General features: G+C 45.2%; 2 protein-coding genes across 5 annotated transcripts; both read right to left on the reverse strand.

Moving 5' to 3' along the window:
• Positions 1–328: 328 nt before the first annotated feature.
• Positions 329–5,902, reverse strand: LOC148113218 (vomeronasal type-2 receptor 26-like). Its single transcript, XM_087872373.1, has 3 exons — positions 5,741–5,902; positions 2,888–3,014; positions 329–1,397 (listed from the first exon to the last, which is right to left on the reverse strand). The coding sequence occupies exons 1-3, from the start codon at positions 5,900–5,902 to the stop codon at positions 487–489; spliced, it is 1,200 nt and encodes a 399-aa protein (XP_087728499.1). The 3' UTR covers positions 329–486.
• Positions 5,903–7,049: 1,147 nt separating this feature from the next.
• LOC132710078 (vomeronasal type-2 receptor 1-like) lies at positions 7,050–24,734 on the reverse strand. 4 transcript variants are annotated; one of them, XR_015728390.1, is made up of 4 exons: positions 24,523–24,732; positions 12,113–12,363; positions 11,401–11,619; positions 7,050–9,379 (listed from the first exon to the last, which is right to left on the reverse strand). XR_015728390.1 is itself a non-coding variant. In XM_087871947.1 (4 exons), the coding sequence occupies exons 2-4, from the start codon at positions 12,328–12,330 to the stop codon at positions 8,525–8,527; spliced, it is 1,362 nt and encodes a 453-aa protein (XP_087728073.1). In that variant the 5' UTR covers positions 12,331–12,363; positions 24,523–24,634; the 3' UTR covers positions 8,297–8,524. The 4 variants fall into 4 exon arrangements, 1 of the variants encoding a protein (XP_087728073.1); XR_015728392.1 differs by having other exon boundaries at positions 11,401–11,669; XR_015728391.1 differs by having other exon boundaries at positions 8,297–9,442; positions 24,523–24,734.
• Positions 24,735–24,959: the final 225 nt, after the last annotated feature.

Raw genomic sequence — 24,959 nt, forward strand, 5'->3', positions numbered from 1 at the left:
TAATCCAGGCTCACTGCAGTTATTATTTATTCAGGAGGAATTGGAGGAATTTCCCTCCACAGCATAGCAGGAAAGATTCCCACAGACCAAAGGATGCATTCATATTTATACATTTCTGGAAAGGAGGACAAAATGATAACCATCAATATGAATATCTAATAGATGATATAATCATGAATATTCATAACTAGCATGCACCAACGTACCTTCATGCCCACCCACTGTTACTATCCTCAAGAAAAAGATATTGTTTAAATAAAAAGGAAAATATCAATTGTATTGCCAAAGCATTTTGGATAAAATGTATTAAGAAAGGAGCATATAAAGGTTGCATGTCCATTAACTCTTTATTTCTATCTTGTTACACATTCTCATTCCTCCAAGAAATTGGTTTCCTCACAATTTTCCAGACACACTATTTATTTGAAGAAAAATTGTTGCCTCATTCATGCATGGAGAATAGCTTGGAGTTGAAATACCTTTGTCTCACATTTCCACATTTGTTCTGGCCGTAAGCTGCTCCTTTGTGTTGAGGTCTGGCCTCAGGAGGATAATGTAGCACTTGGGGATGAAGATGCAGACCAGCAGACCAGCACTGGAGGCCAGGATGGAGAAGACCTGCACAGCCACCATGGATTTCCCTTTGGTGCTCAGGTAGGTGGGCACAAAAGTCACCCAGACACTGCAGAAGACCAGCATGCTGAAGGTGATCAGCTTGGCTTCGTTGAAGGCCCCAGGCAGATTCCTGGCCAGGAAAGCCACCGTGAAGCAGATGGCAGCCAGGAAGCCCATGTAGCTGAGGGTGACGTAGAACATGACAACGGCCCCTTCGTTGCATTGCAGGATGATCTCTCCAGGCTGGGAGTGGAGGTCAGAGTCAGGGAATGGGGGAGAAGCTCCCAGCCAGATGGAGCAGATGACAATTTGGACAGCAGAACAAGACAGGATGATGGAGTTGGCCAAGCTCTTCCCCAACCATCTCTTCACTCGGTTTCCTGGTTTTGTGGCCAGGAAAGCCAGCACCACCGTGATGGTTTTGGCCAAGAGAGAAGAAACAGCAACTGAGAAGATGATGCTGAAAACCGTCTGTCGGAGAAGGCAGGTGGCTTTCCTTGGTTGACCAATGAAGAGAAAAGGAGACAAGAAGCAAAGGAGGAGGGAAACCAGGAGGATGTAGGAGAGGTCCCGGTTGTTGGCTTTGACAATGGGAGTTTCTCGGTATTTAATGAAGATGATTAAAACAAGGTCTGTGATTAAGAACAAGAGTAGGGTAAAAGAGACCAGGATGATGCCCAGATGTTCTTCATAAGACAGGAAGGTTATAATTTTGGGGATACATTGGACTCGTTTGTCATTTGGATATTTTTCATCTGGACACTTGGTGCATTTTTCTGTATCTGAGAAAAACAAAAAGTAATATTTATTTTATAATATTTCATATTATAATCCTAGTTTAATTATTTCTTGTGTTATTTGCAGAATCTTCATAGGAAGGTACATTATTAGAGATAAATAATGAATCAGATCCTCTTTCTAGGCAAACATTCTGAGTCCTGCTACATGACATGTTTTAATATTATGGTCTTGGAGGATACCTATTTTGAGAAATTGTCATGATTGCCTTTCTGCTAAGCTACGCATTCCAAGCTGACATCCTGACATCAATAACGGGGGTGGGGGAGAGCAGTGTGGATGGGGATGCAGGGAGGGAACCAGGAGGAATGGAAACCAAGCAGTCCCATCCCATGAGACGTACCAGCCATCTCAAGGTCACACCGAAAGAATGCAGAGCCAGTGAGCTCACAAAGACAGGGACCATTTCTCAAACAATTGGTTAACACCTAATTGGAGACTGACTGATAACCAGGAGGTTGGCTGGGAACAAGGAGAAGTTAGCTGTACCTTTTGTGCATAAAAATCTCAGATCCAGCTATGCCTCTTCTGTAACCACTTTGGCTTTAGTAAAGTGTAATTTTGGCTAATCATGGGTTGGGGTTCTTTTTTCCTAATTGACCAAGCTGAGAAGAAAAGGTAATATGGATGCAATGATGTGCACCCACCACAATCCAAATCACCTCATTGTGGACCCGCAACACTTTCTCAGGGATCCTCAAGAGGAGGCCCATGTAGAACCCATTTGCAATCCTTTCATGAGGTGGACCTAAGACAATTAAAAGAACTCAGATGTTTCTAGAAAGGTAAACCTAGCAAGACACATCCACAATATAAAGCAGGAGAAATATTTCCTCTGCTATCAGTAAAGCTTTCCCACTCTGCCACCCCTTCCTCCCATCTCTTCCCTCTTCAAAGTCTTTTTGGTTTACTTCCTTTTAGATAAGAAATTGTGCAGGTTGAAAATAAACAATAAAATAGGTTAGCTTCAATCTATTCTTCAACTTGCACTGTCAGGAAGACATTCTAGATCAGTGAAGGCTAACCTTTTTGCTGTCACGTGCCAAAAGCGGGGGGAAGCTGCGGGGGGGGGGGAGAGCGCACTCACGTGCCCACACCCATAATTCAATGCGCCTCATCCCCCTGTGCATGCGTGTGCTCTGCCCGCACCCCCACACACACACTTTTAGCACACAATGGCCCGGTGGTCCTGGTAGTCCCATTTTTCACCCTCCCCATGCTCCAGAGGCTTTCTTGGAGCCTGGGGAGGGTGAAAATGGCCTTCTTCACTTACCCGGGGGCCCTCCGGAGGTGGAAACAGCCCATTTCCTGACTTCCGGTGGGCCCAGAAGGCCCAAAAATCAGCTGGCACGTGCTGGAGCTGAGGTAGGGCAATGCTCGCGTGCCACCTGTGGCATACATGCCATAGGTTCACCATCACAGCTCTAGATGCTTCAATTTCCACCAGGGCTTCCTTTCCTTTGGTATCACCCACCTTCCTGAGTGGAGAAGGTCCCCTCCGGACAAGGAACGCAGTCATAGCAGCAAACTGGCTCTCCTTCTCGAGCCCTCTTGACAAATCCAGGATGACAACTTTCCACACATTTGGACTCAGGCAGGGACTGAGCAGAAAAACAAGGAATGGCAAAGAAAATGTGTTAGAACTCTCCGTCCATGGAAAATGGAGATAGACATGGACATTAGACAAGTAGCTTCTGGTCTTCATTGAGGTAAATATGAAATTTCTGGCTCATTCCAAACAGATGTAGAAGATATAACTAGTGGCAGATTCTTCATTTATTTCTTCCCTTTTGCTTTTGGCATGTAACATTGCAATAAAGGATTGTTCTACTTAATAAAATCTGGAGAGATGGAACTGAGAAGAGATTTAAGAATTCCATGACAACCAGTGACAACCTCTTCATGGTCTTATAAACACATATTCCTCCCTTCTTCATAGAGCCTCCCAAGCAGTCTCAGGAGACAATCTGGTTTCTATTCCCCAGATTCAGTTCTCAGTGATGGTCAACCACCTTTGGGGACTAGGCTGAGCCCACGTGAAATGGGTCCACAGGTTTTGGGAAATGGAGAAAAGACATTAAAATTTATTTCACCTTGTTGAGCAACCTTAGCTGTGAAAGAGCAACTTCGTTGATAATAAGTCTGTGTCTTTTAAGATACCCCAGAGTCTCCTTCCTGGGATCCTCCTTGGGGAGAACCAACAAGCTGTCAATCAACAGATCTGCTGCTATCTCTCTGTTTGGGTCCAAGTACAGTTTGATCTCAGAAAAATTGAAAAACTCATTTTTCTTCAGAAATGGATGAAACTAGGATCGAAACATTCAGGACTTTTAAAAGCACAAAACTTCATTTCTTATCCCACATTTTAATCTTTCTTCTACACTTTGCCAATTTACACATATGCTTAATTCGGAAAACAAGTATTGCCACTATCTTCATAAGTGAACAAAAACGATTTTAAAAAATCAATCATATACTGTATATATTGAGAAGAATATAATAGACACAATTGGTCTATTATTATTCACATTCTAGAGCAGGTGACACATAAATTGAAGAACAGAAAAACGAGATTATTTTTAAAGTCCTTGCAAGCAACAATTTGACGACCAGAAAGCATGGATTGGTCAAGAACAAAGTTGCCAGGTTGATCTTCTCCCTGGTAATCCAGATGGGAAACACAACTAGATGTGCTAATTCTACTTTATTGTACTGCTAATTTGTAAGTAATGAATGTTTATAATGAATGTTGTAAGTCTGAAAGTGTAAATCTCCCACCATCTCTTTTCTTATCCTGAGAAGTGAGGGAGGGGCCTTTCTGAGCTTCAGTTTCTGCCCCTTTATGCAGCTGCAGGATTCCCCCCCCCCTTCTCTGACCCTTCCCCAGGCAGCATCTCTTCTCCCAAAAGGTTTCCTCACAAACCATTACACTTCCTAAATAGATGATAGGAAAGGTGGTATAAAATGTATGTGATATTTATGTGTCATTCTCACTTATTATTACATTTCTGAAATATATTATGAAAATACTGCTGATATAACTTGATCTCAGGAAATGTAACAAACAATTTTGTGATGTGATTAGAAACCTAGTTAGGTGAGGGGTGGATGGTATGATAAATAGATAAAAACTGTCTTAAAAATGGTACTCAAATAATTTTTAATCTTTTTCATCTTTATCATAACAGTAGGAAGTTATGAAAAACAATTTGTCCTAAGTTATCAATTTTTCTATGTTGTTATTAATAGAGTTGATAAATCTCAGTTATATCAACTCTCAGACAAATATAACTTGATCTTATTTACATATTTCCAAGTTTCCAGAAGAATATTTATGATTTCCTCATAGAAACAACTGCATAAAGGAAAAGCAGTAGAAAAAACCTGAGTTTTAGGATTTGATAAATTATAGTATCTCATATAAGAATTTTAATTCTTATGATGGATAATTCTGGATGAAGGTTGGTGCCAAGCTTGATAAGTATGTAAGGGAGCCAGTTTGGTCTAGTGGTTAAGGCACCGGGCTAGGAAGCAAGAGGCTGTGAGTTCAAGCCCCACCTTTGTCATGGAATCCAGCTGGGTGATTTGGATCCGGTCACTTTCTCAACCCAACTCACCTCACAGGGTTGTTGTGGTGGGGAAAGTGAACACAACTAATTTTTGGTGCTCAGCTGCTCCTCTTTTACTCCTCTGGAAAGGGTGAAAGACAAAAAGGACAGGTACAAAAAATGGAAAGAGGGACACATAACTAAGGCAGAATATCAGCAGATAGCCAGAATCTGCAAAGACAAAGTCAGGAAAGCAAAGGCTCAGAATGAACAAAGACTGGCAATAAAAGTCAAAGATAATTTTTAAAAAGTGTGTGTGTGTGTGTGTGTGTGTGTGTACTGTGTTTCCCCAAAAATAAGTTAGGTTCTTATTTTCTTTTGAACCCTGAACTAAGGGCTTGGCCTTATTATTGGGGGGTCTTATTATTTTGGGAGTGCTCATGGCTGCTACTGTGTTGCGCTGCTGTGCCGGGCAGGGTAACACAGCCACTTGTCAGTTGTTCTCCCGAGGCTATGCCAATGTCATCACGTCCCTGCACCCTGCTCTTTGTCAGCCTGCTCGCAAGAGACCAGCCACCCGGCATCTCTTGCCATGTGGTGCCCACCGGGCAGCCTGCACACTCATAGCCAGGAGTCCAGCAGAGAGAGGCTCCCTCCGCACGCCGCCATCAAGCCCGTCTCTTCCCACAGGGGGTGGTAGAATGCGAGCAGCACGAAGGTGCCAAGCTGCATGAGTCCCTGTCTCCCCTCCCCCCACTTGCACGCCTCCCAGGCCTCACCATGTCGATGTGGGCGAAGCCAGTGAGCACCCAGCTGGAAGCAGAGAAGAAGCCGGTTGGGCCAGCTGCCTGCTGCCAAGGCTTCCAGGAGCCGGGGCAGAGAGTCTTCTGGTAGCTGGGGCAGAGAGGTGGCGAAGGGTGAAGGGAGCCACAGCCCCGCATGGGGAATCTATGCTGCTGCCATCCCAGCACTGAGGATGGCTTCCTCTGCGGCTTCCAAACCCCAGCTAGAAGCCACTGGAAGCAGAGAAGAGGCCGATCTGGCCAGCCGCCTGCTGCTGAGTCTTCTGGGAGCCAGGGCAGCCCCATGGGAAGTGCACTCCCAGAGTGGCTGCTGCCAGAAGACTCTCTTTGTTGACAGCGGCCGCTCTGGGAATGTGCTTCCCGCTCTATGGTTCCAGTTCCATGCGGCTGCCCCAGCTCCCAGAAGACTCAGCAGCAGGCGGCTGGCCCAACTGGCCTCTTCTCTGCTTCCAGCGGCTTCCAGCCGGGGTTTGGAAGCCACAGAAGAAGCCATCCTCAGTGCTGGGATGGCGGCGGTGTGGACTCCTCAAGGATCTGGTGCTCACTGGCTTCGTCCACATCATGATTCTGGGATACTGCTCGGTTGGTGAGTGGCGGTCTGCCTGGCCAGAGGGGGGGTGTCCACTGGGTGGGCACCACGTGGCAAGAGGTGCTGGGCAGCTGCTCTCTTGCGATTGGGGCGGGAATTTTCAGGCGAGGGGGATGGATGGGAGGCGGGCAAGCACCAAGAACAGTGGGGAGGGATAGAACAGAAAGGCAGCTCCCAATCAGCTCAGCTAATCCGTGGGTCATGATTAAGGGGCCCAGCTGCCATTACATTCTTTGATATACATTAGTAGACCAGTGAAATGCTGTGGACATAGTATATTTAGACTTCAGCAAGGCATTCAACAAGGTAGACCACAACTTCTTGGTAAACTAGAAAAAAGTGGGATAGATAGCATCATCATCAAATGGATTTGTACCTGACTGACAAAACGTACTCAATGAGTATTCCTTAACAGTACTACGTCTACATGGAGGGAAATAAGCAGGTTCCGTCTTAGGTCCAGGACTCTTCAATATCTTCATAAATGACTTAGATGAGGGAATAGAAGGGGATCATATCAAATTTGCAGATGATACTAAGCTGGCAGGAATAGCTAACACCCCTAGATGGTAGGCTCAAGATCCAGATGGATCTTTACAGACTTGAACACTGGGCCCTGTCTAACAAAATGAAATTCAATGTAGAGAAAGGTAAAGTCTTACACTTAGGCAAGAAAAACCAAAAGTACACATATAGATTGTGAGAAACCAGGCTTAATAACACTAACTGTGAGAGGGATCTTGGAATCTTAGTGGGCAACCAATTACTGCATCCGGTTTTGGTCACCACACTATAAAAAGATGTTGAGACTCTAGAAAAAGTGCAGAGAAGAGCAACCAAGAGGATTAGGGGACTGGAGGCTAAAACACCTAATGAACGGTTGCAGGAAGTGGGCATGACTAGCCTAGTGAAGAGAAGGACCAGGGGACACATGATAGCAGTGTTCCAATATTTGAGGGGCTGCCACCAAGAGGAAGGGGTCAAGCTATTTTCCAAAGCACCCAAAGCACCAGAGAAGGAATAATGGATGGAAACTAAAGGAGGAGAGATTCAATCTGGAAATAAGGAGAAATTTTCTGACAATGAGATCAATCAACCAATGGAACAGAAGTTGCCTTCGGAAGTTGTGGGAGCTTCATCACTGGAAGCTTTCCAGAAGAGACTGGACTGCCCTCTGTCAGAAATGGTGTAGGGTCTCCTGCTTGGGCAGGGTGGGGGGGGTTGGACTAAGTGACCTACAAAGTACCTTCCAAATCTGTTATTCTGAAATTCTGAACAAGATTGGGTTGCTCTTCCCAAGAATGTTTATTTGAGCAGCCAAGCTCCCCCTTTTAAAGCAGTGAGATATTTATATCAAATAACCATGCCAAAAATCCAAAGGACATTAAACAGTGTGCTGCAACTGAGTTCCCACAGCAGTCTTAGAGGGCCGATACAAGGAAATAGCACATGAACTGAGACTGGGTCCCTGTGGACAAGGGGCCACTGGAACTGCAGCTCATGGCCTCCTCCTAGGCTGCATCTTCTATCAGGACTCACGGACTCACCTCTCCTAATCAAATATCCGGGAAATACTGACCTCTTTTACATGCAACTACTGTTATCAGATTCTCTGAATGGGGCCAAATTCTGTTATGCTGTATGCAAAATTAGGCAGGCTCTAACTGCCTATTGACTTTCTTTATTTTTATTTTTCTCTATTATTACATAGAACATAGAATAACTTTATTGTCACTTTAAATGTACATCAGCATACTGTATATTAAAATGAAATTTCATTGAATCTCAAAGGGTCACCACCTCCAATATATCTTATTTTTATTTTTCTCTATTTTTACTGTTTTTAATGTTTCTGTTTGCAATGCTGGTCTATGACTGTGATAAAAATTGATTGATTGAAGGAGGAAACTGTGTTGGATACATTTGCCATGAGATATTCAAAATTTAAAAAAAAAACATATTTATGAATATGATCCCAAAATTGTATTAGACAGCAAATGGAAAGTGAGTCTTCAGGAAAGACAAGGAGGAGATTTTGAGAGCAGATTCTCCAACTTACAAAATCTCCCAGTTGGACAAGGGACGATACAACACTCTTCCAACAACTGAAAGAGGTTAGGCAGAAACTTAAGATCTGCTCCTTGTTATTCCAGAGTGTCAGACATGAGCAATTAGATGGTCCAAATCAGTTGACCTTTTGCAGCATAAAAAGGTTGAGATGGTTCCCCTCCTTTTCCTCTGGATTCCTTCTTCAAAAGATCTAAGATTAATGGATCCATATCGGGATCCCATACCTGCCAAGGCTGCAGCCTTGGAGACCCCGACATCTTTTCACTCTCCTTCCTGCCCCTCCTCTTTCTGGAGGAATATGCTGCATTCAAGGCCTGGGCCAGAGTCTTCATGAGACTATAATCATGGTAGTCACTTGTGATCCGGATCGTGTTCCTTTTCTCCTGGGTCTCCAGTGGGGCTTTCTGGGTGCATCTTCTCCTGCCTTTGACAGAAAAGACGTGCTTTGAAAGAGAACAGCGAAAATACTGATCTTGAAACTGATTTTCTACAAAGAAATAGGGTTCAAAGGCATCATCATTTGGCCTTACATTTTTTCCAATCCTAAAGTTCCAAATACTATGGATGTATTTGAGAAGTTGGCTCTTCTTTATTTTATACACTAAAATACTTGTGAAGATCCAGACTTTCCCTTCAAAAGTTCCTGGCAAATTCTTAAGTGTTTCATGGAAAGCAAGGATTCTGTCGAAAGGGGAAACAAATTCCATGAAGTGAACAAAGACATTGACTTGTCTCCACTCAGAGAGGGCATCCCTGAGGGGGGCTGTATGTCCAGTTGTTGAAAATCGTTGTGATATAACAGCACAAATTCCACTCCTGACAAGCATAGGAGTGAAAATCCTCATGAAATTCTCTCCATTCTCTGTGTCTGAAGCAAAGAGGCCAATGAAGGTCCATCTGAAATGGAGGAGCATTTGGACAATTGCTGGGTAGTGGAATCCTTCTTTGGGGAACATCTGGTGGAAAAAGGGGAATTGACTTTTATCAGTCAGAACCTCTGAGGCAATTTTAGTACTGATCTAAAAAAGTAATGAAGAATGCTGTGTTATAATCTGGGTCAGATCAACTCCAAAATACTAGATATTGACAAATCCAACTTTGTTCTGATGAACGTATTAGAATAGTTTATTCCTTAGTCATTGTTTAAAATATTTAAAACAATATTAACAAGATTGTATATAAAAATGGAAAGAAAAAAGCAAATTAAGTAAAAAAAAACCCAATAATGTATCATTCCTACAATTTACTGCAATTAGATTCAAATTTGCAAATGTCAGATAAAGTGTTTTGATCTAATGCAGGGTGGTATTATAAGTTATTTTTGAGGACTGAAACCTCTTTCTCTGCTTCTATATCACAGATTCCTTGTGGAACCATTTTTTCAGCTTCTCCAGTTGTACAAGAAACAGGGATACTTCAGTTCCTAATACGATTTGTCAGTTGTGTAATCCAAGGTTGGTCTTTAATTTAAATTTTGTCTGTTTTAACAGACACAATTTTGGGAGTCGGCCAGTTTCAATAACTTTAATTTTAAACCAATATTTATACATCCTGAATTAATACAAAGCAGAAATTGTGTAAATCCACAATTCATCTCTCAGGGGCAGAAACTGAAATTCTTTTATCCACCCCAAAGATTCTCCTCCGATGCTGTGATTGGGTTTTTCCAGTAGTGGCATTCGTTAAATGCCAAATATCAGTTTGATATAAGAATTCATGGGTTACCTTGGCCTTACATTCTTTAATAATTGGGGATAAAGGAAGCTAGAGAGTTATGATTTCTTTTTAAGCACTAGATTCACTCTTGTCCATGCTCTAACTGAGCTCCTTTGATGATGAGGGATCCAAGATTCAGTCTCAGGGAAAACTAACCCAGGTAAGGAAAGGTGTTACTTGCTCTACTGGATTACCATCAAATAGGCATCTATGGCTATGATGTTGTTTTCCAAAGACCATAACTTTTGAATTTGATTTATTAATAATCAGACAATTACTATGACAGTAGGCACCACGTTTTCTTAATAGCCTATACAGTCCAACTTATGAGTATGATAATAATGCCTTATTATCAGCGTAAATCAAGGTGTTTCCATATATATTTATTACCATAGACATAGATCCTTCAGGATCCTTCATTAGTGCAGGTAAGTCATTAATGTCTAGACTGAATAACTATGCACCCTTCCCTTCCTCCTTGGTAAGTATTTTTCCTTCTTGTCATGGCTCCATTGAGCCCAAACCTCCCTCTCAAACAAGGGCTTGGAGAAAGAGCTTGGATCAGCGCCAACAGCCTGAGCTCCATTTTAAGGGCAATCAATTTCCCCCATAATATTTCTCCTTTCACTGTGTCAAATGTTGCACTAACAACTATAAAGGAAACAAACCATGGTTTACCCAACTGACATACTTTGTGATTAGATATTTCAAGCCAAATCTGTTGTCATAGTATTCATTTAGGCATTATTTATTATACAAATTTATATAACTTTTAATTGTACCTAAAACCTTTTATTCCACTGCAAGTAATGCACTTTTCTTCTACTCTATCTCAAATTTACCTAAGAGGAATGTAGCATATATTGTAGCCCCAGTATCTATTAGAGTAACTGGTCTGTAATTGCTAGAGACCTTTTGATTCCATTTTATATATACACAGACCATACTATTGCCAACTTCAATCCAATTAGATAAGGCAGATTGTAATGGAAGGCCTCAAAACTTGGGTATATTTTCAATAGTTGAATATTCAGTAGAATATCCTCTACAGGGACCTTATGGCTCTTCAGGCCTTTAATGGTGAATCTGAACGTGAACATAATTGACTAAAACATAGTTGACATGTTCACCAATATTCTGAAAAACAGCTCTTGAATTCGATGGAGAAGACATGGTTGGATCTGTTGCTCACCCCCTACCACCCAACTCACTTTACCAGATAGAAAATAACACACACAAACCTGTGGGACTTTGTAGGTACCTGCTAATGTTGACATTTGGATGGAGATGTCCCTTCCAGCTTGATCAAGAAGAGCCAGGAGGTTCTCCTTCCTTCCACAGCCGTAGTTGGGGACATTGGCTTCTCCAGTGGAGAGAATATCCAGCAAGGCATCTGAAGTGCCAAGTGTGCTCAAATAGTTGTCATGGATACTGCAGCCAAGTGTGAGATTGTGCAGGAGATGGAAATTCTTGTTGACCACTTGAATGGCAAACATTACTTTTAGGATATAATCATTAGCATAACTACTCCTATTGTAAAAACAATGTTCATGTTATAGTCAACAGTAACAACAAATACTTTTAAATATATAATCCTCTACAAGCCTACTGAGACTTAGGTCAACATTGATCCAAAACCAACAATCAGTTATAAAAATGTGGAAGTGGGCTGAGGAGAGGCAACTACAATTGTTTCAATCAATACTTAAACAAAGTTCAGTATTCAAGTGATGAACTCAGGATTGAATTGAGAAAGGAAAATAATCTGGATTTCCTTCAGGATTTTTTCCAACCCCCGTCTTTGGATTTCAGTCTTTTCCACAAAATAAGACTGAAAAGGGAAGCCATGGAAATCGAAATCATTCAGGAAATTAGACAGGTCATGTGTTATAAAAGTGAAAGAAGAAGAAGAGAAGGAGAGTGTTAGAATTGCAAATGGAGGGAATGAAACTCCATCACTATGAATGATTTACGAAGGAGATTGAATAGAAGGAGCCATGTTGAAAGGCAACTTTATATCCGATACTACATTTTCTGTTCTGACTATACCAATGAGATGGTCTCCTGGCCTGTAATAGCTCCATGGATTGTTTCCATCCTGGTGCTCCAGACTCAGCGGGCATTTCTTTCTAAGCTTCCCAGAGACCGGATGGGACAAAAGCAGCATCAGAAGCAGAAGCAGGAGGTCCATAATTCGAGGCGTGAATCAATCCGCTTCCTGTTTCTAACACAAACAACAGGAACATTTGGAAAAATTCACAGACTCTGAGAAGTACCCATGGCTTTCCTGATATAAACAGAGAACCACTCAATTTCATCTGGAAAGGAGAGAAAGGTACAATTAAGTACAGAGCCTCTACCTGTCCCAAAACTTGTTCCCAGAGAGCTTGACCCAAGGAGTTTATCCTTTTCTCATACAAGATCCTTTGCATGTGGCTTCAGTCTGATGTCTGCATCAAAATAAAAAACCAGAGAAATAGAATCACAGGTCTCAAAGGCCCAGATGGTTATAATTATAGAGAGAAGCAACTTCTCCTCTTGGGATCCTAAACTTTTTCTGGGCTCCGTGTGCAGAGGTGAGACTGGAGAAAAACAAGTTAGTGGAAAAATTACAGATACACCCCTGGGGGCTCTGATCTGTGGTGGTTGTGGCCCTTCCTGTCAGGACAAGTCCAGAAAGTGACGTTGCGGAAGACAGTTCAACACCCAGGGAATTGACCTCTGCTGTCCTTCAACATGGTCTCTTGTCTCCAGAGATTGCTGGGAAGGTCACCCAGAGCTATGCAGTTTGGTGCCACTTGAAGTTAATGCCATTGAGCTCTCGTATTGCCTGTCTTCTAATGACAAGGAGGCCATCAGCAGCCTTGAACTCTGCCCAATGTCAAGAGTAGGCCCTGTTGGGGATTTTGTTTTATATCAGAATCCCATATATTGATCCTAATTGCAGCTGGTTTTAAAATTGCTTGTGCCTGAAGTGAAATTTCATTTGCCATCTTTTCTAGCAATATTAAATTTTGGATAAGAGCTCATTAGGAAGCAGAAAAGTGACAACGTGTGGACTATATCGTTGGGTAAAAAGGGAGAAAATTACAGAGTGGGCGGAAGTTTTTATTTTTCTTTTCCTCATTTCTGTTTCTCCATGTTCAGATAATATACTAAGATTCCTTATATTTTGACCTTTCTTAGTTTATTAAATAAAGAATGAACTGTAAGGTCTGCAGCTGAGATCTATCCATCATCCACCCATCCATTTATCTATCTATCTAATCATTCAATTCATTGGCCACCCATCTTATCACAGGGTAACTCTACAAAGATGGTGGTGAGGCCCACAGTGTGGTGGTTGGTGCAACCTGATTTTTAGCACCATGGTTTTTGGAGATCTGGTGAGGCTTCCTCTGTTGTGGGGATGTACTTGGGGGGGGGGAGGGACCCCTTTGACTTTCCCATCTCTGAGGCTGAGACTTCCTATATCAAAAAACTTCCAAGGGGTTTGAAGGTGCTGAAACTTCCTAGGGAAGCTATGGAAATCAAAATTATTCAGGAAATTAGGCTGGTCCTGCAGTATAAAAGAAGGTGAAGGAAGGAAGGAAGGAAGGAAGGAAGGAAGGAAGGAAGGAAGGAAGGAAGGAAGGAAGGAAGGAAGGAAGGAAGGAAGGCCACCCAGGGAAGAACCTTCATTGCATACAAGGACAAAGCATTGGCTGCTTTCCGTCTGAGTGAGGATGGCAATTTGTTCAAACCTGCTTCCTCTTTAATGGACCAGTTAATGAAAGGGTAAAATATGGGCTCAATAAAACAACTGTGAGTTGGATTCAGAATGGTCGGAATGGCTGCACCTGGGGAATATTCCTAGATGGTTCAGCATTATTTTAGGGAGCAGAAGTCAGTGCAGCAGTTTCAGAGGCTTTGGTCTGGATCCCGGGCTTTGCAACATTTCCCCTAATGACAAGGGTTGAGGAGGTGATTAAGAGAGCTGGAGAAAACCAGAACAGTTTGGAAATGAAGGAGAAGATTTTAAAAATCTAGGAGGACATAAATAATGGATGCATATGGAGAGAAGGGAGGGAGGGAGGGAGGGAGGGAGGAAGGAAGGAAGGAAGGAAGGAAGGCAGGAAGAAGTTAGAACCACAAATGGAGGTAATACAACTTCATCACACTGAATACTTATGATGCAGACGGAATAGAAGGAGCCACATTGAAAGGCAACATTATATGCAATATTTCTTTTGCAGTGTTGAGTATACTAATCAGATGGTCTCCTGGCCTGTAACAGCTTCCTGGATTGTTTCCTGCCTGGTGCTCCTAACTCAGTGGGCATTTCCTTCTCAGCTTCCCAGAGTCTGTCTGAGACACCAGCAGCAACCAAGCAGAAGCAGGAGGTCCATAGTTCATAGGACTTTATTTATCCCCTTCCTAAACATAAACAGGGAGAGTTGCCAAAATTCAAAGCACTTTCTCAAGATGGAAATGTGACTTCCTTGAGATCAACGGAAACACTCAGCTTTATCTGGACAGGAGAAAAAGGTACAATCAAGAGAACACAGCCTCTGCTTGTCCCAAAACTTGTGTCACTTGCAGAGGAGATGCTGGAGAAAAGCGTGTTAGTGAAGAGTGACAGACACACCCCTGGGGACTCCGTTCTGTTGTGGTTGTGGTCCTTCCTGTCAGGACTTGCCCAGAAAGTACGGCTGGAGGAAGAGAGTTCAATAATACACAGAGCCTTGGGAGTACAGTGGTTTAAAGCACCCTGTTATTAAGACCAGCTGCCTGCAATTACTGCAGGTTCGAATCTCGCCAGGCTCAAGGTTGACTCAGCCTTCCATCCTTTCTAAGGTAGGTAAATTGAGGACCCAGTTTGTGGGGGCAATAAGCTGACTTTGTATAAATATACAAAAGTATGAAGGCTATTGCTTAACGCATTGTAAGCCTCCCTGAGTCTCCGGAGAAGGGCGGCATATAAATCAAATTTTTTTAAAAAAATAAATAACAAGGGAATTGACTCCTGCTTCCTTCAACACGGCCTCTCGACTTGAGAGACTGGTGCCACTCTAGATGGATGACGTTTAAGTCCAGTGCTGCTTGTCTTCTAACCACCAAGGAAGACATCAGGCCAGTGGTGAAATTCAAATTTTTTTACTACTGGTTCTGTGGGCGTGGTGTGGCTTGGTGGGTGTGGCAAGAGAAGGATACTGCAAAATCCCTCCCCACTCCTGGGGGAAGGATATTGCAAAATCCCCATTCCCTCCCCACTCTGGGGCCAGCCAGAAGTGGTATTTGCCGGTTCTCTGAACTACTCAAAATTTCCACTACCGGTTTTCCAGAACCTGTCAGAACCTGCTGGATTTCACCCCTGGTTTCCATACCAAAAACCCCCAAGTGGTTTGAAGGTGCAGCTGGTTATCTGCATCAATTGTGGGAGGAATTGTGTTTCTTAGCTGAGAGGGGGGAGCTGAAAGGACAGGAAGGTCCACCTTGACTGTGAGGAACAGAAGATGGCCAATATCCCAGGTCCACTCAACATCCCTCAGATTCTACCAGACCCTGGGTGGCTCTGGGTTCAGGCTGTGGCTTTTGAAGGCCAGTTTGATGCATGACAAGGCTGCTCTCCTCCATGAGTGTCTCTGCCGTGTCTCACTGAAGCCTGGCTGGGCCCAGAGGGGAGGAAGCCCCTTCTCGGTCGGAAATGAGCCCACTTCAATTTCTGGGCTTGACCCCAGGTGAGAGTCCAGGAGAGAGGAGGAGGAGGAGGAGGAGGAGGAGGAGGAAGAGGAGGAGGAGGAGGGGCTGTTGTCATCCAAGGCTGTCAGGAGGCTGCACATGGGCTGTGCTTTGTCTCAGGGCTGCAAGACTATTTCCCTGGCCTGGTGAAGTAGGTTGTGTGGATACGGTCTTTGCAGGAAGAAAAGGGCCCCCAGCTTATTCCAGTTATAAACTATGGCTCAGCTTCTCACCCCTGAATGAAGGTACTTCAGGGTCCCCCAACGCACTGACCTATTGGTCAACAGGTCCAACCTCAGAAAAGAAACCATGGTCAAAAGTTGCAAGCGTGAATACAGCTATTGGTGGAGCAATCAGGTTAAGTGGGTTGTGTGCATATCACCAGAGCCAGTTTGGTGGTGGTTGAAGCCCTGGGAGACCATGCGTTCTAGTCCTGTCTTGGTCACAAAGCCAGCTAGGTGACCCTGGCCAGCCACTCTTTCAAAGCATTTTTTTTTTAATTGGATTTATATACCGCCCTACTCCCGAAGGACTCAGGGCGGTGAACAGCCACAGAATAAAACACATAAATACAAAAATTTAAAATAGAATAAAAATGAATTAAATAATTTGGCTGAGTGTCAGCGTCCCAGCACTGACATATAATAAAGGGAGGAGAAGCCTAAACTTTTGCCTACTAAATCCCTTTGAAGATTCGGTCTCCTCGGAGATGGGAGAGGGGGGAGACATTCCTGTGATCTGGCAAAGAAGGGATCAGGAAAGTGACTTGGAAGATAGCCAATGAGAAGCAGAGAATTGGGGACCGGAAAGGGAGGGATTGGGGGGCAAAGGTCAGTACTGACCGCGAAAGAGCCAGGATCAGATTGCTGTTCTCGAATAAAGAGAAAATTTCCTTAAAGATCGGCAGTTTGGAAATTTATTTATTTTGAGATAGCATCGAAACCTGAGACTGAGACAAATTTAAAATACCCAATAATTTAAAAACAAATTAAAATTTACATTTAAAAGGGGAAAAGATTTAGACCAGGCCAGCTTGATGAAATAAGAAAGTCTCGACAGAAGGTGTGCAGATCCGGGATCCTCCGTATCTCTGGGGGGAGCTCATTCCAGATCGTCGGTGCCCCCACAGAGAAGGCTCTCCCCCTAGGGGCCACCAGTCGACATTGTTTGGCCGACGGCACCTGGAGGAGCCCCCTCTATGGGAACATATTGGCCGGTGGGAGGCTATTGGTGGTAGCAGGCGGTCCCGTAGATAACCAGGCCCTAAGCCATGGAGCGCTCTAAAGGTGATAACCAAAACCTTGAAGCGCACTCGGAAGACCACCGGGAGCCAGTGCAGCTCACGCAGGAGAGGTGATACATGGGAACCCCACATCGCTCCCATTACCACCCGTGTGGCTGCACTCTGCGCCAGTTGGAGCCTCCGAGTGCTCCTCAAGGGGAGCCCCATGTACAGAGCATTACAATAGTCCAGGCGGGAGGTGATGAGGGCATGAGTGACTGTGCGTAGGCAGTACCAATCTAGAAAGGGACGCAACTGGCGGATCAGGTGAACCTGATGAAAAATCCTCCCGGTCACGGCCATCAAGTGCTCTTCTAAAGACAGCCATGAATCCAGGAGGATGCCCAAGTTGCGAGCCCTTTCTGTGGGGGCCAATCATTCACCCCCAATAGTCAGCGATGGCACCAGCTGACTATATCGGGATGTCGGAAACCACAGCCACTCAGTCTTGGATGGGTTGAGCCTGAGCCTGTTTCTCCCCATCCAGATCCGTACGGCCTCCAAGCACCGGGACATCACTTCAAGGGCATCGTTGGGGTGGTCCAGGGTGGAGATGTACTGCTGGGTGTCATCAGCGTACTAATGGTACTTTACCCCGAAACCACGGATGATCTCGCCCAGCGGCTTTACATAAATGTTGAACAAAAGGGGCGAGAGGTCCTTGTGGCACCCCACATGACGGGCCTCGGGGTCGACCTCTGCCCCCCTGTCAACATAGACTGCGACCAATCGGAGAGAAAGGAGGAGAACCACCATAGTACGGTGCCTCCCACCCCCAACTCTTCCAACTGGTGCAGCATGATACCATGGTCGATGATATCAAAAGCCACTGAGAGATCTAACAGGACCAGGACAGAGGAGCAACCCCTGTCCTGAGCCCTCCAGAGATCATCAACCAACGCGACCAATGCCGTTTCCGTGCTGTACCCAGGCCTGAAGCCCGACTGGAACAGATCCAGATACGTCGTTTCATCCAGGTACTGGGGAAGCTGTTGCGCAACCACACTCTCAACAACCTTCACCACGAAGCGAAGGTTGGAGACTGGACGATAATTAGCCAATACTGCCGGGTCCAGGGAAGGCTTCTTGAGGAGAGGCCTCACCACCGCCTCCTTCAGGGCGGCGGGGAAGATACCCTCGCCCAATGAAGCATTTATAATCCCCTGGAGCCAGCCTCGCGTCACCTTCCGGGAAGCCAGCACTAACCAGGAGGGACACGGGTCCAACAAACATGTAGTCATGTTCAGTCTACCCAGAATCCTGCCCACGTCATCAGGGGTCCCAGGATCAAACTCATCCCAGATTACATTCTCAAGACCTGCCTCCATCACCCTTGCTGGATCTATCTAGTCGGAGTCCAGATCTTCCCGAATCTGAGTGATTTTGTCATACAGATACTGAACAAAATCCTCAGCTCTTCCCTCCAAGGGGTCCTCCCGCGCTTCCTGGTGGAGCAGGGAGTGGGTCACCCTAAACAGGGCAGCTGGGCGATTATCTGATGATGCAATAAGAGCAGCAAAATGAGTACATTTTGCTGCTTTTATCGCCACTAGGTAATTCTTAATATGAGATCTTACCAGTGTCCGGTCAGTTTCAGAAAGACTGGCCCTCCAACTACTCTCTAGGTGTCTTTTCCGGCGCTTCATCTCCCTCAGCTCCTTGGTGAACCAAGGAGCCAGGTGAGATCGGCGCCGGGTCAGAGGCCGCAAAGGCACAACTCGATCCAGAGCTCCAGCGGCCGCCCTGTCACAAGCGGCCACTAGGTCTCCAGTCAAGGCGTGATCCAGAACATCGGGGATTGGCCCAAGCTCCATCTGGAACCTGTCAGGTTCCATCAGGCGCCTGGGGCAGTACCATCTTATCGGTTCCGCCTCCCTGCGGCGGAGTGCAGTGGTTCGAAGGTCAAGGCGAAGGAGAGAGTGATCCGACCATGACAAGGGCTCGATGACTATATCCCCTATCTCGAGATCACTCAGCCACTGTCCAGAGACAAAAACCAAGTCCAGTGTGTTTCCCCCAGTGTGCGTAGGGCCATGAATTGGCTGGGTCAGGTCCATAGCCGTCCTGGAAGCCATGAACTCCCAAGCCACCTCAGACGCCTCACCCACAGACGGCAGGTTAAAATCCCCCATGACCATAAGTCTGGGGGTCTCAACCGCCACCGCGGCGATAACATTGAGTAGCTCGGGCAGGGCTGCTGCCACGTGGCAGGGAGCCAGGTACGTGATCAGCAAACCCATCTGAACCCCATGACCCACTTCACAAGGAGGGACTCACAGCCAGCCGTCTGAGGAACAGTGGCCTCTCTCGGCCTAAGGTCTTCTCTAATAATAACCGCTACTCCCCCACCCCTCCCCTGTGACCTTGGCTGATGGAATGCATGGAAGCCTGGTGGGCACATTTCTATCAGAGGGACCCCTCCCTCCCGGCCCAACCAGGTCTCCATAATACCCGCCAGGTCCACTCCCCCCTCCTGAACAAGATCACAAATGAGGGGGGCTTTATTTACCAGAGACCTGGTGTTGCACAACATCAGTCGAAGGCCCGGGCCCTGAGGGTCTGTGCAACCTAGAGAACGAGTGGAGCCTTGGGGCCAGAGCACGCTACCGCTCGAAGACAGCGGGTGTATGCTCTTTAACATGATATGGCCCCCTGCTCCTGCCATATCTACCCCTCCCACTCACAGTACCGATGGTAAAAACACATCCTGGACAAGCTTGACACCCCCCATTACCCCCGGATCCCCCCCTACCCCCCGCCGCGCATCCTGGCCAGGCCCGACCCTCCCCTTGGTGGGTTATGCCCCAAACCCACAACCCTAGTTCCAATCCTACCCTCCCCCCCCAGGACCCCTTAAAAGTTTAACCAAAAATTTACATTAAAAAACCCTCAGCCCCCTCTTCGCTGCATGCCACCTCTCTGGGTTCCAAAACCCGTCATTGAGATAGGCCCTCGATAACGTGGAGGGCCAGGCTTGCGAGAGGGGGGAGTCTCGCAGTGCAAGAAGCTGTGACCTTAAGTACATCTGAAGCTCTGAGGTAGTGATAAGGTATGGCCAAGGACTCCACTATGATAGTCCAAAATGTCCTGGAAGACAAGGCAGGTTGACCATAAACGGGAGAGTCTCCACTGTCCTCTCACGGCAGTGGTGGAGTCCAATGTTCCAACCAGCTCGGGGGTAGTCCTCCAACCAGCCTCTCACGATGGTTGGCAAACTGGCCATGGGGAAGATGGTACATCCCATCGGTGGTGAAACAATGATAGAAACCGGCTCCGTTCATCCTCCCGTAAGCTGCCATTTTCCATACAGCCAGTGTGCTGGATAACAAACAGAGCCAGGTCCAAAGTCTCCAGAAGGAAATAAGCTGTCCACAATGTTCATACAGTCAGCGTACACATGGATAGTACAGGCAAACGGATAGATGGAAAATAGGTGGGGACCACCTCCATCGAGTTTCAGTTATTCTGCTTTAGATTTGAGGGAGAAAGGGCTTTGGGGGAGGAGCGGGAAAGAGATAGATGCTACTGATCTCATCACCGGCAACAAGGCGCAGGTGCTCTCAAAGAATAACAGAATCACAAAGCTGGAAGGGACCTTGGAGGTCTTCTAGTCCAACCCCCTGCTCAAGCAGGAGACCCTATGCCATTTCAGACAAGTGGCTGTCCAGCCTCTTCTTCAAAACCGTCAGTGATGGGACACCCAGACCTTCTGGTGGCAAGCTGTTCCACTGGTTAATAGGTGATTCGTGGCTGAGGTTGCAGCTTTTCATCTGCTTAAGGGGCAAAGGAATGTCTTAAATTCACCCCTTAACCCCTCCCCCACTCCCCCATAAAAATGTGAAGGTGCTAAGAAAAAGCTGACATTTTCAGCTCAGCCTTCTTGGAGGGCATTTCCAGGACCCCCAAGGCCTCTCCCGCAGCCCCTGAGCAGCCCGAAGGAGGAAACTCAACACCCAGCCAGAAAACTCTGCCCCCTCCCCAGCCATTCCCCCCTTCCTCCTGGCTCCCTTCCAAGAGAAACTCCCAGGATCTTCTCCCAAGGTCCCCAGGACCATCGGGGATCAGATTGGAGGGGGCAAAGCCAGACACAATCCTGGCAACAGGCTGACAATCCTGGGTTGGTTCCAGAAAGCCTCAGTTTGTTGCCAGACACACTTGGATGTTTTGCCAGAGTGAGGAGACCCTCCAGCCCCTGGCCAGGAAACCAGCAGAATTGAGGAGGGGGGAGGGGAGCGGAGACTCCCCAACCTTACACAGTTGCAGTGTTACAGCTTTTAAGCCCCCTGGGCATTGGCAGGGCTGGGTGTGTGTGAGACCCGTGAGCAATTGCACAATTGATGTGCTGGCAAAGGAGGAGACGCCCACATTGCTTCAGTTGTATCCTGCCATTTTTTATTTAGGGTTATTTGAATGGGAACTCTGTGAGGCTGAGGGGGAAGGTCCTGGGCAGAAACCAAGCTGGAAACTCTGCAAGGAGGAGCTTGAAAGCATCTTAAAAATCAGTAGAAAAACTTTCATCAGGAAAGAAAGTTTAGGAGAGACCAGAAAGCCGGTTTCAGGGCTGAATCAGTGTAAACCAGTGTGATGACTTTAAGATGGGTGGACTTCAACTCCCAGAATTCTCCGGCAGGCTAAACTTAAGAAACATGGGAGTAGATGGCACATGATTGCACAATACACACTTTCTGTTGCAGTCTAAAAGTTTTGAGGGTCATTCAGAGGGGTTGAAACAGCTGCCTCAAACCTCTGCTTATGCACCCATTTTGCTCCTTAAATTTCATTCCATCCAAGAAAAGTCCCCATTTTTTTAACCTTCTCCCTCTAGATGTGCTGAAGGGATTGAGAAATGTGAGAAAAAAATTCCCTCCCAGTTGCTGTGCCTATTAATGACCTTTGGCTTAGATAATTGAATAAGCCAATCAGAGTGCAGCTCCTAGCTTTGAATCTCCCGGGCTTTTCTAACTGCCACTGAGAGAGTATATAAAGAGCTGCTAGCCAGCAGGCAACGGAGTTCAGGGTCAGAGGCAAAGCTGAAGTCACTAAAGCCGCCTCCTTCTGAGCGATGGCAGAAAGAGCTGACCGGACACTGCAAAAGGAAACTGACTACTGATGTTCTTTTAATAGACTTGTTTTATTTCTGTAAATAAAAACAGTTTTAGTTTAAATTCTTCTGAGACTTGTCTGTTTGGTGAATTGTAAGGAGATAAGATTGCGGTCTACAAACCTCCATAACAAGAAAGAACATTGATGGGTTTCCTGCGCGCGCGCGCACACACACACACACACACACACACAGAGCACATTGGTAGTGTTGGCTTCTATGTAGAGCAGTATTTCTCTGTCTTGGCATCTTTAAGATGGGTGAACTTCAACTCCCAGAGTTCCGCAGTCCTTAATCTTTGCTGGCTGTGGAATTCTGGGAGTTGAAGTCCAGCCATCTTGAAGTTGCCAAGGTTGAGATTATTATTATTATTAATTATATTTCTATACCGCCTTTCTCCCGTAGGACTCAAGGCGGTGTACAACCAAGAAGAATATAGACATATAAACATCATAAAATTGCTAATTAAAATTATTACTTAGTTTGGTCAATTAAATAAAACCCAGAATTAGATAACATTTAAAAAAATCATTCATATGTTCATATGTTTAGCCCCGCCTGTTGGAACATCAGGGTCTTGAGGGCACGGCGGAAAGCACGGAGATTAGGGATATTCCGTAGCTCTGGGGGCAGTGAGATGCCCTTAGCCAGGGAGTGAACTGAGGTGAGTTAAAGGGGCTTAAAACAAGCGACGTAACATGGCGTCATTCTCTGAGCACGAAGCACATGATGGGGCCACGATGCAAAAAGTGGGCTTCCTTTGTGTGAGGATGATACACAAAGAAAAATCTAATAATAATAAAGGTAAAAAACAGAATACCTGACTCTTCTGGTATTATTTTTTCAGGAATGTGATTTAATCTATTTAATTTAAGATGTTTCAAGGAATCTAAAATGGAGTTGGGGCGATATGTACAAAGCTATCCTCAGAAAAAAGATTTTGTGTGTCTATTTTCCTTTTCTAAAACATATCACAGTGCATAAAGAAGTCATAAACAGCCAAAGAGCAGAGCAGAAACTTTGAGGATAATCATTCTCCTTCTCAGGGGGGATCCCTGGCTGATTCAATGAGTTCATGAACTCAGAGATTGTTGGGCATTTCTCTGTAGGGAAATGAAAGGGAAATAATCCCCACGTGGCTCATAATGATAGAGGCAGAAATCGAATTAAATCAGTCATGAAGAACTGAGATGTTTGGTACCTCCATCCTTGAAATTGGCCCCAGAGGGAATACTTGGCACCTGTGGCTGAAGAAAAAGAAATCTGACATTTGTTGGCATCGTGGCTAAAGAGGAAATCCCAGGGGGCAGTTAATGCCCAAGCATGTCACAGATCTGAGATAGCTGTCTGTTATTTCAGGGAGCAGAATAAATGTACTTTACTTTGAAAGTTAATGCTCAAGGGCACCGGCACAAAACAGCTGATGCAATAGTGTGGCCATTCTCCAAGAACACAATCAGTCATCAGAACTTTGTGTGGTTAAACAAAACCCCCACATACCCAGAGGGAGGGTGTTCTGTGTCTTTGGAAGGGAGTTCTTGTGTACAGGCTCACTTGTAGCTCTGCAGAGGAAGTGTAGCAAGTGTCACACCTTTCCCCTATAATTTTGGAAGCCCTGGGGATTTCCTCCTCCCTCTTTTCTCTCCAAGAAGTTTTCTGTCACCTTGGAAACAGTCTCGTGAATGGGAAATACAATGCAAAATTATATTGCTGCCCTCAATGTAAACAATAACTGGCTTGGCCTGAGATGTAGGCCTTGTGTGTCTCTGCACACTCTGGCCCTCCTGCTCTCCTGCTCCTTTCCCACTTGAGAGGCTGATTTCAAAATGTGAGCAATCAGTCCTGAGAGATTCATTTGAGTCCATTTCCAGACAGACACTGAAAAAGTCCATATCTTAATCCATCTTGACTCAGGCATCCACATGGACACCCCCAAAATCCAAGGTCTCCATGGAGCCTTCGGTCTTCTATGGTATTAGAAATCCATCCCAAATTCTGAGATGCATCCCCTCTCTCCATTCATCAAAGTCATTAATTCAAATGACAGTGAATCCAACACACAGAGTAGAACGGGGGACCAAATGGAATAGTTGACGGTCATTTTCAGACAAATGGTCGAGGAATCCTCCTTGGGGGCATTTCCTCAGCCATTTTGATAATCACCACAGCACCTTGTCTTTCATCCCACACTTGCTAATAAGAATATTGGCATTCTTCCAATAAATGTTTATTACATTTATTATTTTATATAGAATATCCATCCATCCTAAGAGAGTTACCTGATTGGAATATCTGTGGTAAGACTTCCTTAGATGGCTGATCTAGCAATAATCTCTCAATCCTTCTTGAATAATCTGGGATGACTCCAGTTCTCCAGGTTTCTCCAAGAGAAAAGATCACTGGGTCCATTTTCTTCAGGTTATGAAGAGTTGTGCCAGCATGGAATGGTCCCCCTGTGAAGGTTGTGGGTTCTTCACACCTGGAGATTCCTAAGAAGGGGAGAGACAGAGGCTTCTCATGGATGGGCTCCTCTGGATGATTATTACACTCCATTCCAAATCTATTCTTTCATTTTTTCCCCAGCAGCCTTGACTATGTCTATTTGTCTATTTCTCAATCAATTGGTTGGTCTATTTATTCCCACCCAAACACTTCTTATTTGAAAGATTAACTTTTTAATATTTGAGCATCTAGTACTTAAGTCAAGAAAATCATC

The sequence above is a fragment of the Pantherophis guttatus genome, chromosome 6 (genome assembly GCF_059756535.1).
Source record: "Pantherophis guttatus breed Tessera chromosome 6, ASM5975653v1, whole genome shotgun sequence".
Taxonomy (NCBI): Eukaryota; Metazoa; Chordata; class Lepidosauria; order Squamata; family Colubridae; genus Pantherophis; species Pantherophis guttatus.